Below are 19,568 nucleotides of genomic sequence, written 5' to 3' on the forward strand. Positions count from 1 at the left end.
ATTACAGCCTTGTCCAACCCCTGTATTTTGAACCAAGAACTCATTCTACAATCAATTCCCACTGCAACCCAATCGTTAACATAACTGCCTTCGATTACTTTTCATAATCTACCCTTAATCCCATAGTCCCTCTGTACGGCAAACATCGGTACTCTGTCATATGCCTTGTCTAGATCTACAAAACATAAACACAACTGTCTATTCCTGGCGCATACTGAAAATATGATCCTGATAGCCCCTCTGTGGTCTGAAACCATACTGGTTTTCATCCAACTTTCATGACAATAGATAATTAAAAGTGTGATTTGACAGATTCTGATGATCTTTCAAGAACAAAACATGTCATTCTGGTTTTAATTAAGGTTTTCTTTTTCAAGTATTATCTAAATCAGCAGTACAAATAAACAGAATATTCAGAGGCTTGCCAGAAAATCTACAGGCCCACTTTTCTTGCCTGATTTACTGCTTATACACAGTCCGACATGATTTCTTGAGAAACCAGTTTCAAATGGGTTCTGTCGGGTAAAATACGGTGACAGGTGGTTCCTTCGTGCTAATAGCCATTAGGTTATTACAGTAAAACCTTGGATTGCGAGCAACTTGCTCTGGGATTGTTTTGCAAGATGAGCAGATATTTCAAATGAATAATAACTTGATAAACAAGCAAAGTTTTGCAATGCGAGCAGTACTGATCTGTCTGCTTAGTTCCGCGTAGTCACAACTGCAGTTCGTTGGCACACCCCGTTTATATGGTCAACATTCATATGAACTGTATACTGTGGTACAGCACTACAATCACTTATGTGCTTAAGTAAATCATTTTCTATTTTGTTTCCTAGGGTAGTACTTTGAATAAAGCAATGAGCCTCATTAACAAAAGAAAAAAGAGGAAGGCAGTAAGGAGGAGACAATTATGCCAAAAGTTAAGCAGGAAATCATCAAGAAATATGAACAAGGTGTGCATGTGCCTGATATCACAAGATTTTACACAAAGTCTATATCAATTATTTGAACAATACAAGAAGGAACTACAGGGTCTGGATGCAGCAAGAGCCATGAGAGTATCAAAGCAATGGCCGCGTGTTCTAGAAGATGGAGGGGAGTTTCTTCCCGTGAAGATCATTACATATCAGTACATATTTTTGGGTTGTGGAACGTATCATCTGCTCTTCGATGATTTCTTACGGGGAAATTTGCTTTGACATACAAGTGCTTTGGAGATGGAAGGCAACTATACAAATGACGCAACGTTCCTAGCTCCAGTGCGTTGTCGGTGGTGAACAAAGATTCTTGGCGAAGAAAGTGATCTATGCACCTGGTTGCATGTGCGTTATCAGAAGGTTCAGGTCTAACGTGTAGAGTTATAACTACAGGTATGTAATAGACATCGCAAAAAACAGAAATTTAAACATTCAAAACACTCACTGTAAAATGTATGTTTTTGGGTGATTTTCTTTTAAATTCTGTTGCTCGTGTTACTGGAATCCTAGGAGCCCATGGAAATAATGCAGACGCTTAGGGCATTGTGGGCATCTGCTTATTTGCACCCCCTGATCTAAATTATTTCATCCTAAATTAGTTTTCGATAGACTGAAGAACGTCAGAGAGTGTTACACGGTACATCGCATAATCACATTTCAGAATAAGGTTAAGAAGACAAAGTAAGCATTCTGCACGAGACTAATGATAACTGTTCAGTTAATAGCTAAAACAACAAATTAAAACTAGACAGAATGAATAATTTAAAACCAACATATTACAGTGGTCAACAATTCAGAACATAAAAACTGTAACATCCTAAAATAACATTTAAATACATATTATAAGATGGGAAAATGAAATTTTATACATCCAGTATACAATAACTCAATAACAAATCTTTAATAAACAACCTTTCAAAATTCTTACTAAAAATACTGGCTACACTGAGCCTGAAGGTAATTTTGTGTAAGTCAATATGGTTCAGATTGTGAAGTTTATCACATGTAATCATAAGTGAGCTAAAATTGCAAAAGACCACCTGATGCGAGTTAGGAAAGGCTTCAGTTTTAGTGATACCGGAATGTGCTAACTGGAGGATGTGTTACAACCAGACATATAACTGAACTGATGAGCTTAACAGTGAGCTAACTTTTCTTGCAGACAAAAATGAGTTGAAGGCAGAACTTTTTACAGATCCTGGAAATATCACTGCAATGGAAACAGTGCTGAGATGAAGAGAGAGAGCAGGCCGATCTTCATGCCTACTTGCCCTCCAATGGAGTGAAAGGCATGCTCGTCACCAGTTACAGTGGTAAGGTGGTCCAAGATGAATGTGGTGATGAACTCTGCGTTGAAGTGTGACAATAGTAATCCACTCAAATGCATAGCTACAGTGAGCTGGAAACATTTGACACAGTAAACCTTCAGAAGAAAACTGTTGGGAGGGCATCTTTAGTGAATGTTGAATTTCTGGGTCAGGTTGTGGATCAACGACCATCAGTGTTGCTTGTCTCTCCACCAATCCTTTCCTTCCTTGAGTACAGTTCGTACTTTTCCTCCCCTATTCTCTATGCACTCCCTCACTGTATCTGCCCATAATCTTTCTTGGCCTCTTTCCCGTTAACTTTTTTGGCACCCTCTCCTCTCCCATCCTCATCATGTCCCCAACCACTTCAGTTCAGCTGTTTCTATCCTGTCCTCAAGTTTTGAGGTTCCCATCCTCATTTCTATCTCTATTCTTTCTGCTCTTGCCTTTGATGACTCTTAGGAATTTCATCTCTGCTGCTTGTATTCAGCTTTCTTTTTGTTGATGTCCATTAGAGCAGCATAATAATAAATACAGTAGCATGTAATTAAAATATCAGTTCCATCCCCCATTAGACATCCGGATGTCTAATACAATAACAACTTGTGAATTGTCTAATGGCTGGAAACAAATCATGTACTAGCTGATGATGGCCGTTAAAGAGCCGAAACCGGTACTAGTTTAATGTATTTAAAATAAATTGTGTATTGATTGGTGGAAAAACACTTTTCTTATTTACATTTGGAGATTACCCGACAAAATTCATTAACTCTCAGCCATACAGTAGTGTATGGGTTCATGATAAGTTGAATATAAAACTTTTTTTCAATGCTATGGAATGTCTTGGTCCCACAGAATACCCCTTACACTCTGGTAGAAGTTCTTCTCTGTTGTATTCTTTTCCCTATTTCTTCCTTTTCTTTCTTAACTGCAGTTCCTAGTTTTCTTCCCCTATTCTCTATGCACCTTCTGTGATCACACTTCCCGAATACTTCAAACGTTTGACCACTTCCGGAATTTTTCCATTTAATTTTATCTTTCCCTTTCCTTTCTCTCCCTTGTCATCACTATTGTTTGACTCTTCTCTGTGCTTACTTTCATCCCACATTTTTCTATCTCTTGGTGCATGTATCTACTTCCATTTCATCCTCACAACATTTCACTATATCATCTGCAAACAAGGCTTTTGTTGCCTCTCTTCCCAATCTCTGTTTAATGGTCTAATGCATTTCGTCCATGACTACACTAGTGTCCAAAAGTTAAGCATAAGTTACGAGTAAGCAGGGTAACAGGAAACAGACTGCAAATCCCACGAAATATGCACCTACCAACCTTACGTGTTTGCTGTGTACAGGAAAGGAGTGTTCCCTGCTTTAACTCGCAAGGTAAACACAGCCAGGGTCTGTGTCCCATATACCCTCAGTTGTGTTTGCCCTGTTATAGTGTGTGGAGTGTAGCCTCATGGAGAACGCGACAGCATAATGGCACAATAACACCATGCGAACCCCGTTTGGCAGGGTAGAATACTCGGCCACCTGGAAGCAGGCCAGACACAGACTGATGTTGCCGTATCCTTGAATGTGCCACAAAGTGTCATTTCCAGGCTTTGGAGACGATTTTGTGACACAGGAGATGTTAGTCGCAGGCCAGTACCAAGTCAACCAAGGGTAACCACCTTACAGCACAGCCGATGTTTGGTCTTAACCACCCGACGAAATTGGAGTGCACCTGCAAGACAATGGAACTTGCAGCCGCCTCAGTTGCCTGACATCCAGTGGTGTGTGTCCCGCTCACTCCAGCACAGACGGGCCCGTTTACTGTAGAGCTGTCAACATCGAAACTGGGCCATGAATGAATGGAGGCATGCGCTCTTCACAGATGAATCCCGCTTCAGTTTGCAGAACGATTCCCGTTGCATATTAATCTGGAGAGAACCAGGTAGCCGATACAACTACAGGAACATCGTAGAACGGGGCGGGTATGGTGGTGGTGACATCATGGTGTGGGGCGGCATCATGTTGAATGGCTGTATGGACCTGCACATCTTCATGGGTGGTCCGTGGAACACTGTTAATGCTCGGAGATACAGGGATGAGGTACTGAGACCACATGTTCAACTCTTCAGAGGTGAAGTTGGTCCAGACTTCCTCTCAATGGACGATAATGTCCGACCGCACCACGCTGCTCTGGTGGATGAATTTCTGGCTGGGGAAGACATTCATCTCATGGACTGGCCAGCGAGGTCTGCGAATCTGAATCCTATAGAACATGCCTGGGATGCATTGGGGAGGCGAATTGCATCCCGTCAGCCTCCAACAAGGACCCTCCAAGACCTTCGCATAGCCCTTTCGGAGGAATGGGATCGACTGCCACAAGAGCTTTTGGACCAACTGATAAGAAAGCATGCCACGTCGCTGCAAAGCATGTGTGGCCGTTAGGGGTAACCATACACCCTATTAACAGCATATTTTGTTGTGGAAGACATTGCCAAGTTTTGTTAGTTGTTGTCAAAGGTGTACCTTAGCTATCAGAACCTTTCTGACACTATTTTTTTTTTTTGGACACATTGTGTGACATATGGTGTGTGATTCAGCTTCCGTTTGTTCAGCAATCCGTCTGACATTGCTTTAAGGCGGTATGGCCTTGTTAAGTGATTATGCTTAACTTTTGGACACTAGTGTATTATGAATACTACAGGGAACAAGACACTTCGCTGTCAGAGACCAGTTTTAACTTAAAACCATTTTGTTTCTCCTATTCTGGTCTTTATGCTAATAACACAATTCTTGTACATAGCTTTTATCTTTTTCACTTCAGCTCTGTTACCTTGTTCTTTCCTTAATGTGCAGTCCTACACAGGATACTGGAACTACGAAGAAATGAAAAGGACAATCCAAAGAAGTTGCAACTATAAGGCAGTACTATTAGAAGATGATGCATGATTAAGGTTACAACTTATGAGGATAGAACAAATTTTTCCAATGGAAATTTAAGAATAGCAGTATATCAAAATATGGGCCAAAATGGTGTCAGAGTAGGCCACCGTTTAGCATTTTACTGTGGGGGAAGCTGCAGTAGAATCTCAGAAGTGCTTGTCACCTAAAAGAAAGGTCTACGTTTCGTATCCATGTCTTAACCAGGTACACACTATAAATATTTGTTTATTGGTAATTCTATTACGACTGTAGTTAATCTGTACATTTTTAATGCATTATGTAAAGTGAAACATATCACTGATATTAAATACTGGAATGACTTCCACAATCACAACACGAGGAATAGAAATAAGGCGGATATACCCTACTGCAGATTACAGAAAACAAGTAGATCATCAAATTTATCCATTGAAGCTCTTCAACAGATTACCAACTAGAGTAGAGGTTCCTGCTGATAATATACTTAAAACTAGACTGAAGTATTGGCTGTTCCAGCATCCTTTTTATTCAACAAAGGACTTTATTGAAATAGATGTAATCCGTATTATGTAGCCTAAAAAATGTATTATATATATATATATTTGTATACAATATGTATGTGACAATGTGTATGCCATATTCTATGCTTCATGTCAGAATGAAGATTGATTGATTCTACATCTGTAACTAACAAAACAGTAGCCAAGTGTTGTCAGCGCTTGTATGAATGCACAGACAGCACAAAATAGCTCTCCTGAATTTCAGTTTTTGGCTTAGTGTAATTGGAAAGAGGTTGAAGTCTGATCTGTAGAAGTTTATTTTATTTTTGGTATTGCAGATTAGTTCTCTTATTTTTTGTGTAACTAAATTATCTGGGGTATTGGTCTATGTATCACCAAGCTCGATAGCTGCAGCCACTTAAGTACAGCCAGTATCCAGTAGATAGTGTGTTTGAAACCTACTGTCGGCAGCCCTGAAGATGGTTTTCCCGTGGTTTACCATTTTCACACCAGGCAAATGCTGGGGCTGTATCTCAATTAAGACCACAGCCGCTTCCTTCCCACTCCTAACCCTTTCCTATCCCATTGTTACCATAAGACCTATCTGTGTCAGTGCGATGTAAAGCAAAAAAAGGTCTATATATCTCCCCCACAGTACAGAGGTAGCATGCCTGCCAGTCACCAGGAGGCTCTGGGTTCATTGCCTTATCCAGAGATTTTATTTCTGGAATGGGAAGCAGAAACTAGCTCGTCAGAGGATGAGAAGAACTAAGATTGATGAGAGAGTCTATCTGTTGGAACCCGGCAGTGTTTGAAGATATGGAGACTGTCCTTATCCTTTTGCATCTGCATGTTTTCCAACATCTCTTTGCCTACTGCTCTGCCTTACATGCTGATCTGTCATTGTGCTTTGTTTTCTTTTTATCTAGGAGTTGAAAGTACGCCAATTCAGACACGTCTTAGGGTGACGATAGAATAGTAAAGGGGATTGCAAAGGAAGTGAACGTAGTCTCGATTAAGATGTGAAAATGGGAAGCTACAGAAAACCATCTTCAGGGCTGCAGACAGTGGTGTTCGAACACTCCATCTCCCAAATGCAAGCTAACAAATACATGGCCCTTACAGTGCAGCCCACTTGTTCGCTGTTAGTATGTTTATCCTATCATGTATTCCTATTTATATTTCTTCTTTAAGTATTTGCCTTGGTAGTCGTATTTGTTCATGCCGTGCGGTGTAAAGAAAGGGCTGCTAAAACAAAATAAAGATGAAAAATAAAAATCTGAAACATCATGATAGCTCATGGCAAATAAACCAACTTGGTATATTGGAGTAAATGTACTAAGTGGTATATGTCATTTTTTTGTGTGCAACTGAATCATTCGGGGCACTGGTCTATATACTTGCTCCACAGTGCAGGAGTAACATGTCTACCATGTCCAGCTCCATGGCTGAATGGTTAGCCATCAGTGATTCATTTCGCTGGCATGGGGGGCTCGTATGTGTTGTCTGCAGCATCATTTCATCCTCATCATGATGTGCAGGTTGCTTACAGGCTTTAAATCAAAAGAATTGCACCTGGCGAGCTGAACATGTCCTCAGACACTCCCGGCACTAAAAGCCATACGCTATTTCATGTCTACCTTTTATCATAAGTTCCAGTTTCAATTCTTGCCTTGTCAAAGGATTTCAATTCTGGATTGTGGACTCGAATAGGATTCACTCACACTCGTAGGACCAACAGAGCAGCTGTCTACGTCTTGGTTTTACTGGCCTAAGCATATTGATTTTGGCAGCATACATTTATAATTAATTTTAAAACTCTTAAGACTGGATCCATAACAAAAAATGAACTGTAATATACTTGGAAATGTTACCCCCCACCAAAAAAACCCCACTGCAATACCTGTACACCATTGCATGTTAAATTCAGTTGAACTAAGCAACTGCACAGCCTGTAAATCGGCAGATTCTTCTACAAAACCTAAAATGTGGGACATTTCCCAGTTTCTAAAATTCATCACCACTTTACTATATAAGCATATAAGTAGGCTATACGTAGATCTACACGATCTTTCGCCATGATGATTGGAAAATTTTTTTAAATGTCTAATTTTTCTTTTATATTTTAACATAAAAACCAAATTAAATCAGAAATTAACCGTTCGCTGCCTATTAAGATAAGTCAACATCGACTGTGACCATTCTGGAGACAGCAAAACTTACCACGAACAGGCTATCACTCAAAGCACATGCTGAAGTTTTGATGTTTCTGGAGTGAAATAACTGGAATTAAAACAGAGTAATCCAAGTTATACACTGGGAGGTTAATATAAATTTTATGAAAGAAAAAAAAACCGGAACACTATATTAAAACGACAAAGGATTAATAAAAACCAGTAGTACGTACTAGGAATCCTTCATAACGAAATTCATGCGTACTTACATTAAAAATTCGACTAATATTTATACGCGACAACATTATTATTTTCTATTAATTTTCACAGGCTACTATTCGATCTATTCCCACCATAGGGTTTCCACAAGGGTCCCTGATCTCAGCTGTTCGTTTCACAGAGTAAGGAGCGCAACATCTAAAGCATTTGCTGATATACTCAATCCCATTGCAGTGAAATACAGGCAACCAAAGAGAATGTGTAGGCATTAGTGATGGGTAGCTCGTGAATGAGTCGTTCAAAATGAACGCTTCACTCGTATGAAGTGTGAACTAACCACTCAATTTCAATGAACTGGTAGTTCAAACACTTCACAGTTCTCACACTTCACATCATTCACAGTTCCAAAACATCACATCATTCACAATTCATTCGATTTGTCTGTCGCTCGCTCACTCTCTCTCTTCCCTCCTATGAGTCTAGCTACGTCATTCATTTCGTCCTTTATGGGACGAAGATACTGAAAAAATCCGACAGAGTGAGCACAGCAGACATGCAAATAAAATGCTTGCCTTGCGAATCTGGAAGTAAAACGTGCGCTGAATCCACAGCCGAAAGAGGATCTTCCTTGCAGGAATGTTCATCTCATACACAACACTTAATTAAACAAAACTGCACTTGGGAAATAGACCAATTAAATAATAAATCAAAATGAACGGACTTCATATCATTGTTAAAGACCTGAAGCCGGAATCGTCTCTCCTATAGAGAGTGCTTTAAGTACGACGATATAGCTCTTCCACTAGCTTCTCGGCCATCTGTTTCACATCACCACAAATTTCAGAGTTAATGGTGAATCTGCTACACCATCTTTTCAATGACCGAATGAGGAGTATAACTTTTGACGCAGTGACCAGTCTTTCACTGCTCATTTTTTAGAACAATCTTTGAAAACTTTAAACACTTCGCAGGCTTGTGTTATGCTTGCAATGTCGTCTGCAGAAGCGGTTGTATTGACAATGGATGGGTGAACTTCAATTAAAAATGAGAGCTACTTGTTAGTAACAGCACACTATATAAAAGGTGGTGGTGGTGGTGGTGGTGATTATTGTTTTAAGAGGAAGTACAACTAGGCAACCATCCTCTATTAAAACTAATCAGAGAGAAAAAACTGAAGGGATCCGTCACTACGAAAAATGAAGGTATCGGCCAAAGGAAGACAAAGGCAACGAAGGGCGTGAAAATGAAAGACTCCCTAGGCCTCGAGTGCTCTAATAACGTCGGGGTCAGAAAAGAACACGAGTTGACCAAGGGAGGTCGGATAGGGTGGATGAAAGTGAGGAGCCTGGCACAAGTAAGTGGAAGCAGTGCCAGAACTCAGCTAAGGACCCCGTAGTCGCCAATCCACGCTACAAAGTTCAGAGACCCTGGGGCCCCTTCTAGTCGCCTCTTACGACAGGCAGGGGGATACCGTGGGTGTTATTCTACCGCCCCCGCCCACAGGAGGATAACTATATGATAGATTCATCAGGGTAGATAAATAGATATTTATGGCAGTGGTAGTCATATTCATTCTATTTCGGATTGTATTTTAAGAGGAAAACATATTATGATATGATGAATAACGTTGGTAACCCTGGTGTTTTCTGCCAGAGTACAGCTAAAACAGGTATCACGTGGCAGATAAAGACACTGTTGAGTGCATCATGCGAATAAGATGACCCTAGATTAAATATATTTCCTTCGTTACCGTATATCTTTATCTCTTCCCTGTCCCTATCGACCATTATCTAGATGCTGTAAGCAAGCAAGCTATTTGGCCCATAATTACATAGCTTTGCCATCTGTTGGTAATATTATTAAGTATTATGAAGCTTTATTGAGTGAGTGAGATACTGTGAACGAAGTCGCTGCTGAACGACATACTCAGCAGCTTCATCAGCCTTGATTACTTCATGAACTACTTCATGAACGATCTACTTCATTTGAACGGTTCACAGTAAAGAGTGTGAATGAGTGAAGTAGTTCATAGGAATGAACTGGTTCAACCCATCGCTAGTAGGCATGCAGGCAACTATCAAGAGCTAGAAATAGGACTACGGAATGGCTATTGGACCGCCATATTTGAATCTACGTGAACGCCGCGTCCGCCATATTGTAAGCGATCAAACCAAGTAGGCATCGTGGTGAAGCAAGACCAACTACAATATATTATTGTAGATGGTCTTGGGTGAAGCCAAATACAACAGATACAATCAAGACCATCTGCAATAATATCAGACCTTAATACAAAAAAACATGGCCGACGCATCGGTTCCATGTAAACACGCATGTGATACATAAACATAACCTTTTGATTATCGTATTGAATTGCTAAGCTGTCAATAATAACGAACATAAACTTTACTTTGGGTAATAGACCAACACTATCTAGAAATGGCCTATATTTAGATAAGCAGTATGTGGATAATTCAAAATGCAAATATTTTCTATGATCTAGTATGGTAAAGGAAATAGGTAATACAGAATTGCATTCTAAAATAACAGTCCTTCCTGGGGGAATATTTGATGCGTTTCAATTCAGTCAATTCATTAATCACCAATGATCTGAATTTAGTGCTGTCGTCCAAGTGGCAGATTACGTATCAATTGTCTACTTAGTCTTTTCTTAAGTGATTTCAAAGAAATTGGAAATTTATCGAATTGGTGAAGATATACTACGGGGCACCCTTGGTAAATTATTCCAGACCGTAATTCTTCTTCCTATAAATCAGTACTTGTTTTAGAAATACATTTATTTGAATGACCTTCCTATTACCATACGCTTTTAAGTATAATAGCCTACCTCGTTCAAGAAATTTGTTAGAAACATGCACATGCATTTTCGTATAAAGCACTTTAACACCCAAATCGTTAGCAACGTAAATACGTACTGTAAGTGACAGTATATCAGTTACCTTGTCCTCTAATTTAACAAGGAGAATATAATCTTCATTCACAGATAAAATAAATAGCTTTATCACTTTTTATAACCTCACTTTCACAATCCTCAAAAGGTATAGTAATTGAGAAATGTACTAGGATTAGGACCAACACAGAGTTTTGACCTTATCCGAAAAAAAAAACAGCACATCAAGTATACGGAACACATCCTCTCTATTAGCAAATTTATCCTCGAATGTTTTAATGCACCCTAATAAATTACTTGTAACTACGAAATCGTCACGATGCATTAAGTGCACTTGATCTGAATGTGAGTGTATCTCCTGTAATATGAATTACATCCAGGCCTGCAATACCGATCGACACGTCCTAATATATCAAGATAGTTTCAAAACCGAATTTCAAAAAAAACAAACAAACATGAATACACTAACGTTTCCTAATCAAACCAAACCAACAGAAAGAACTAAACAGATGCTTCGCACATGCTCATGTTTACATTTGAACAAACCGATCGGGGCGCCATTTTAGATAAAATCGATAGCTGCATTAAGGTCTGATATATTGTAGTTGGTCTTGATACAATACGCGACACTCAGCGAGATATCGAGGGACAGCTATTAGAGCGCTCTCTAGCGGATAGACCTGAGAACTACTGATTCTGTCATAAGAGCACGTGTATTTGTGTGTGAAGTTTTTGGTGTTATTTATGCGTTTTCAGTGATTGACATAATTAAATAGTAGCGTGTGTCATTCCTAGATATCTCCTCTCAACATGAGGGGGAAGATATGTGCTGCGTTTAGCTGCAGTAACTATGAAGCGGAGAAGAATGCGCGGTCTTTCTTTCGCCATCCTCGTGACAAGAAAATGTAAGTAGGCTCTAATATTGTGTTTGCATATATATTATTCCAGTGACAAAGATACTTTTATAGTACTTCATAATCTTCTGGCCTGCTCGACCCATATTTTAACTGGCTTAAAATATAATACGCATATTTTATTGTACAGTATAGTGCAGCAGTTAACCTTCAATACCGATGTGTTCCTGTAGGTGTGATCTGTGGGTTTTGAAATGACACAGAAATGATTTGGATAAAGTGTAGAAGAAAGAAGGGACGTTACGCTTATATAAGAATTGTAATATCCGTTCAGATCATTTCCAGGCCAGCGACTTTAAAAATCCTCGACTATACAGCCAAGGGTATGTTACATTTTTACTCTAATTGTACGTAAATATTCCTCAAAGCATCACTATCGACAACATTTTCATACTTTTCTTTCTTTTATACCTCTTCTCAGATTAAAGCCGGGATTTTATAGATTTTCTTTCTGTTAGTAGGCTTCATGTTAAGAGGAAAATTGTCCATTGTTAATTCATTGCATCATGTGTGTAAGGAATGTGCCGATATTTTTATTGACAAGTGTCTTAATGTGATGATACAATGTCTTAAACGAGAAAAAGACATATCTAACCGTAAAAGTTCAGGCAGGAATGCTAAAACAAAAAGAATGCGTAAATGAAAGATCAACCCATTTCACAGCAGTCCATTTCACATCTTGTTTATATGTCTAATTTCAGTCTTTAAATAATAACCTTTCAAATAATTCTTCATTCATTTATCCAGAATAGCTTTAGCAACTTCGAAATTAATATCTCAATAATACTTTCTTTCTAAACGTAATTTATTTATCCATTTTCGTATATCCATTTCCATTGATATTTGAATTTAGCGCGACTTTTCAGGTCAAGTCACTAGGAGCGCCACCGTCGAATTGTCTCCCATTTTAACAAGGCTAAATCCGTAGGTGTCGCGTATTGTCTCTACTGTATTTGGTGAAGCAAGTACAGAGGCTGCGGAAATATATTCCTTGGACAGTTTTCTTAATTAGGAAATGACTCAAAGATGTATCATGTCTGTATAAAAAGACATAAAATACAAGATACAGGCTGCATGCTGTACTTACATAGCCTATTGTATAAAGACGGAAAATTAACGCATTTCCAGTAATTAGAAAATAAATTACAATACATTGCCATTAAACAAATTTAGCTCTACTTATAGAGAATAAAAATGTATATCAGGAAACCTTGAGCAAAATAATATAACAGCATCGATAAATAATTCGTATTTTAATAATAATTTATTATTATTATTATTATTATTATTATTATTATTATTATTATTATTATTATTATTATTATTATTATTATGACCCAAGTGAAGATTTCTTCTTGTTTTTGTTTTCTTTTCCTAAGGACTTCTTCTGCTTGTGGTGTAGATGGTAGCTGTAGGATGTACCTCGAATCTTCTATGAAAAAGCGTTCTTTTGCAAGCATATACCGTACGTTAGCCTTGACGGCGCTGTTTTTGTTATCCCCAGTATTCTTTTCAGGAATCTGGCTTTTACTCTTTCCAGGGTTTTTAAGTCGGTCATAGTAAGGTGGTCCCAGATGAGATGAATACCATAAGTGAGACTAGGGAGAATGTTGTTGCGGAAGAGAAGCATTGCTGTTTCTAGCGAGATCATGGTGGGGTTTTCTATATCGTAGATCCCTCGTATAGCTGCTACCGTTCTTTCTCTTATGTGTATTCTGTAAGAGGTTCCATTAGATTGAAGAGTGATGCCAAGGTATCGAAAATTAGGTACTGCGCCGTCCCTGCGTCCAGGAGAGGACACATAAGATCTAAGCTAGCTTAACTGGCGATCGTAACGGTTAACATAATCATCTACCCGGGCTATGAGTTCCGAATGTTGAGAAAAACACGTCATATTGAACCTAAGGAATCTCTGAATCACGTCGAAGGACGCCTCCTACACGTTACTGGCTAGAATTCCTTATAACTATCAAGTTGTTACGACATACACACTTAAAAACTAGGTCGCTATACTATGATACACATTGAAAGACGAATTCATGTTTCACATACCATATTTATTATGCATTCCTTTCATTCCAAGTATTGGACATTGAATTATTCTCCTTTAGACTCTAATTAAGGACTTTGTAGGCTTCATCTAAATATTATATTCATCGACGGGATTAGCCTTGAATTCCTAAAATATAATATATCTCCTATCAGAATGTTTGATGTAATTCCTAAATATTTCATTAAAATCCTCCATTACCACTATTTGGCTTAGAATACCTTTGTTTTATTTTTTGGTATGAAAGGAATAATAAACAAAAATGTCAGTATCGGACTAAGAAGTTGGTGAAGTTCACCATAAGTACGCTAGTGCTCAATATGTCCGACCTCAGTCGTGCCTAGTAATAGAATGATCATTTGAGTTAAAATACTCCTCAACAAGAATATTTTATCTGTAATATATCAAGTGCTAGAGCCTTGATTGGTCGAAAAATTGACTAAAGTCAGGAATGAAATTCAACGAAAGATCATTAAGGTGCGTAAGGTAAATTATCAAATTAAATATTACTAAGCCTTTAGCTCAGAAATGCTAAATTAGGAGTATAAGGTTAGAAATGTTGGGTTCAAAATATTAGATTAAAAAGGAAATACTAGATTAAAAATATTAAATTGAAAATATTAGATTGGAAATACTAAGTTAAAATAAGGTCAGATGCATCTAACGAGAAATAATATTTACATTATAATACACTGTATATAAAGCTGTAGATTGAGGGTGGTTTTCAAATATGCAGGACGCACTTTCATGTTTAGAACCAAATCTTATAAAATTGGAATCATAATCCTCCTATATTACATTTTGAAGCCTTCGAATTAATTGTTCTTTCTTAGTTCGAGCCTATATTGGCCTACTTAAATATGGTAATTCTTTTTCTCTCTCAGTTCATAGTGATACAGATACACACTCAGATTAACTTGGGAGAATCCTTTCCTAGTATTATAACAAGTACTGGATCTTAAGAGGTATGAATGTTCATGTTTCTTTATTTTTAAAATTAATGCATACGTTCAATAAATGATTCAACATAGTACCTGTAAGCTTAAATACTACTCTTAACCTGAGTATACTGGTTACTCTAAATGAGTACTAGTGCAATTTCATCATATTCTCTAGTGGATACTATCTTAGTTCTATCTGAAACGCATTGGCTAGTGTGGTCTACTTTGTGTGAAAATTCTGTCACATGGTGATAACTCATGCACCTACAGTCAGCCATCAGTGATATGGAATTTTGCCTAAGAAGTATACTACATTCCTTTTACTTGAGAATAAATTCAGAATTGAAAAATATCTGTGGTGGTATGAACAAGCTCGACTTCATCCTCCTAACCGTGAAATTATTGGTACTTTCAGGTTTACTGGTTAACCAACAGGTGTCACTCCGATTATATATCAACCTATTTATGCTTGCTCACTAACGAAATAATCAAAGGAAACACAACGAACTTATTACCATTCCATAAAACTCAACTGGTAAACAATTAAGTCCACCACTACATAACCATGATCGTAGTCACGACGAATCAATAACTATCACCATTCTTATCACCAATCTCACATCAACATCTCTTTAAATAACTATTATACTACTCGTTAAACATATAACACATTTCATTTACCTAATATTTTTTATTCCTCACTCTCACGAAGTATCTATTATTTCTACCATGGCCTGTGGACTTATTCACAATATTATGACCTCGATTCTGTCATAACCCTAAATTATTGTAAACACACATATTCATCTGGCAAGCATTTCCTACGGATTGTCTAATTTGACATTCTTGGATTATAACCATCGCACACACATACCTGAGTTTACTCTTGACATGGTACACCATTTACCAACACGTTAGCGCAATCAACTTTTCTCACATTAAATGGATCATATTTCGAGCGTAGGCTTTTATCACTGACTGACTACCTATCTAGGGATTTGACATTTAGAATGTGAAGGTTACCTGACCACCTCTGACCTAGTTCATAATCCACTATTTACGTCGTCTCATTATTTATACACTGAATAACTTGGTAAACTTGTAATGAACAAAGAAAAGAACATCAATCATTAATACATTAGTTTAAAAGAAAGACTTATCTGAATTTCCGCAATGCCTGTAGCCGGTTATGTCCAGGTGACAGGACATATGGACACGCCTTCTTTCATTTCCCTATGTAAACTGGGAAGGCTCGAATACGTCTCCTCTGGGCTTGGTCATCTTGCGGCAGGCAATATCATCTGACGGCGCTCACTTGGGCAGTCTAGCCCTTCATCTTCTTAGAACATCTTGCTCATTTCTGGACTAGTTGAAACAGAATAACATATAATTTAATTAACTTTATCATCATAAGAAAAGCTGTGTTATTATCTGTTTATAGCGAAAGATTGTCTCCTTGAAAGAGTTGATTTTATCGACAACTAGAACTCTGGGGGTAATGATTGAATATGACGTTCGAAACAAACAGATTATGTTCAGATATTCTTTCTAGAGTTTACTATTGAAATCCCACTTCTTTAATACTTTAGGTTTGACGATATCAAGTAATACGTCAGCAAAGGTTGTGGTGACGTAAGCCTGTCGTAGCCTTGTACTTGAATTTCCACGTATTTAAATTTCGTGGAGTGAAATAAAAATCTTCTATTAATGATCTGCAGCGCAGCTATCAGTAAAATCCACTCCTTGTTTCCGCTGGATGAATTTCTTGTTGATACCGTCTTTATTTAGTAAACGATGTTGCTTTCAGTATATTATTCAGTTGAAAAGTAGCTCTCTTCCAATTTGTTTCTTTTTTCTCAATAATTGTCCGTAACAATCTTCTTCTTTCGTTCTTTTTGCACTGCCTCCTGTATCTTAATCCTTTCACAAGCGCCTGATGTAAATGTTGTCACCTTAGCTTGCGGTATCGCCAGACGTTTTGATATTTAGTATTCGGAAGTTTAGACTCCATCTTTGTTCTTACTACGGACGGAACTTTATGTGACAGTGAAATGGCACAGTACCAACTCTTTTCAAGGTCTGTCCTGGAAACGTGATTGTGTCTTGTGCCGCAATTCTTCCTCCTGTTCGAAATGTCACGTAAACAGTTTTGTCTTTATTTAACTGTAGGTAATTTTCGTCAGCCCAGATCTTTAACTTGTCCATTGCTTCCTGGAGGACCTCCCTGTTTCTTGAGCCTAGTATCATAGCATCAGCATAGGCGTATAACACGACTGGAGAGTTCTGTATTATCTTTGTTACATCTGCTGTGGCGATATTGAATAAGACTGGGCTTATTGGATCACTCTGGAGGACCCCATTTGTCTGTGTGATGGGGGACGAGGTTGTTACACCGTCTTCGATTTCAACGAAATTGAATGCTACCAAATTATTTATTGCAGTGGCCTGAGGGTTATTTTGTCCAATCATATGTTATAGCGTCTTTATTAACTTGGCTCTGTTCAGGAAGTCGAAGGCTTTCGTATAATCAATGAAGATAACGTGGAATTTTCCTCCTTTGTGCCTTAGTGCCTCATGTATGTCGTTTAGTAGATTTGCAATTGCGTGCAGGGTCCCTCTCCCTTTCCTGAATCCAAATTGCTCCTCCGGAATGTGGATTTCAATTTCCCTCTCAGGTCGCCGGGTGAGAATTCTTGTATAAATCTTGAAGGAGTTGCTCTCTAACGCTATTCTTCTGTATGCATTTTCATCATCGGTTTCTCATTTTCCTTTATAGAGGATTTTCATTCGTGATTGCCTTCAGCTATCTGGGATAAAGCCGGTTGCAAGGCTTCTATTGAAGAGCTTTGTTCATACAGGACCTAGTATTTCTAGGGAGTCTTGCAGATTTTCAGTATATATCCCGTCGGGCCTTGCAGCCTTCCGCTTTTTCATGGCAAATACAGTCCCTTTTTCTTCTGTAAGGGTTATTGCAGATATTGTTGTATTGTTCTGTTCTCTGATGTCGTGAGCCCGGGTTCTGTTTTCTTTGTTGAGAATTGTGGTGAAGTGGGTTTCCCCAAGATTCAATGTTTATATGATTTCACTGATTTTGTACTTTTTCTTCAAGGCTATGTATGGGTCTTTTAGAGCATCCTTAGGTTGAGTCTTTACGTGGTCTTCCATATATGCTGATTTCTTGAGAGGTAACAGATGCTTATAGAATTTTCTTTGATAAGCGTACATTTGAAAATTTGATTTGTTGTCAGGCTTGGAGCAGTAGTTGACGTGTTTTCCTTCGTTCTTCATAACATTCGCGATCAAACCAAATTTTGGAGGTCCGTTCTGTTTTTGGGTATCATGGCATTTCTAATCTAGTGGTTGATAATTTCTAGAGCAGAATCTGTTTGGCCTGCTTCAATGAGCTGTGATGATATTTCTACCTTTGTTTGGTTTACCTGTAGTTTATCGACGTCTAACCATATCGGATGGGTATCTGTTGAGAGACCAGACTAACGAATGGTTCATCGAAAGGGGGGTAGCAGCCTTTCGGTAGTTGCAAGGGCGGCACTCTAGATGATTGACTGATACGGCCTTGTAATAATACTCAACATGGCTTAGCTGTGTTGATACTGCTACACGGCTGAAAGCAACGGGAAACTACAGCCGTAATACCTCCCGAGGACATGCAGCTCTCCCTGTATGAATGATGTACTGCTGATGGCTTCCTCCCGGGTAAAATATACCGGAGGTAAACTAGTCCCCCATTCGGATGTCTGGGTGGGGACTACACGAGAGGGGCGATCATCAGGAAGATGGATACTGATATTCTGCGAGTCGGAGCGTGGAATGTTAGTAGTTTGAATCGTTGTGGTAGGTTAGAGAATCTGAAAAGGGAGATGGATAGGCTAAAGTTAGATGTAGTTGGTAGTACGTTGGCAGGAAGAACAAGATTTTTGGTCAGGCGACTACCGAATTATCAACACAAAATCAAACAGGGGAAATGCAGGAGTTGGTTTAATAATGAATAAGAAAATAGGGCACCGGGTAACCTACTACGAGCAGCATAGTGAAAGAATTATTGTCGTCAAGATAGACACCAAACCAATGGCCACCAAAATAGTGCAGGTCTATATGCCTACTAGTTCAGCGGATGATGAAGAAATCGAAAGAATATATGAGGAGATAGAAGATTTAATACAATATGTAAAAGGAGACGAGAATCTAATTGTGATGGGAGACTGGAATGCAGTGGTAGGCCAAGGAAGAGAAGGTAGTACAGTAGGAGAATTTGGATTGGGACAAAGGAACGAAAGAGGAAGTCGGCTGGTTGAATTCTGCACTGATCATAATTTAGTCCTTGCCAATACTTGGTTCAAACACCACAAACGACGGCTGTATACGTGGACGAGACCTGGAGACACTGGAAGGTATCAAATAGACTTCATTATGATTAGGCAGAGATTCAGAAACCAGGTGTTGGATTGCAAAACTTTTCCAGGAGCAGACGTGGACTCTGACCACAACTTGTTGGTCATGAAATGCCATCTGAAGTTGAAGAAATTGAAGAAAGGAAAGAATACAAAAAGATGGGATCTAGACAAGTTGAAAGAAAAGAGTGTGAGAGATTGTTTCAAGGAACATATTGCAAACGGACTAAATGAAAAGGCTGAAGGACACA

The 19,568-nt window shown here is 38.6% G+C and overlaps 1 protein-coding gene across 2 annotated transcripts in view; it reads right to left on the minus strand.

Annotated features, from left to right (window-relative positions):
- ND-24 (NADH dehydrogenase ubiquinone) overlaps positions 1-8,298 on the minus strand; it is a 64,272-nt gene extending 55,974 nt beyond the window's left edge. For both annotated transcript variants that reach the window (XM_067146281.2, XM_067146277.2), the window contains exons 1-2: positions 8,146-8,298; positions 7,926-7,985 (exon numbers count right to left, since the gene is read on the minus strand). In XM_067146281.2, the coding sequence (XP_067002382.2) occupies positions 7,926-7,985; positions 8,146-8,181 (96 nt within the window). In that variant the 5' untranslated portion in view covers positions 8,182-8,298. The remainder of the gene's footprint in view (positions 1-7,925; positions 7,986-8,145) is intronic.
- Positions 8,299-19,568: the final 11,270 nt, after the last annotated feature.

Source organism: Anabrus simplex, chromosome 1, assembly GCF_040414725.1.
Source record: "Anabrus simplex isolate iqAnaSimp1 chromosome 1, ASM4041472v1, whole genome shotgun sequence".
NCBI classification, from domain to species: Eukaryota; Metazoa; Arthropoda; class Insecta; order Orthoptera; family Tettigoniidae; genus Anabrus; species Anabrus simplex.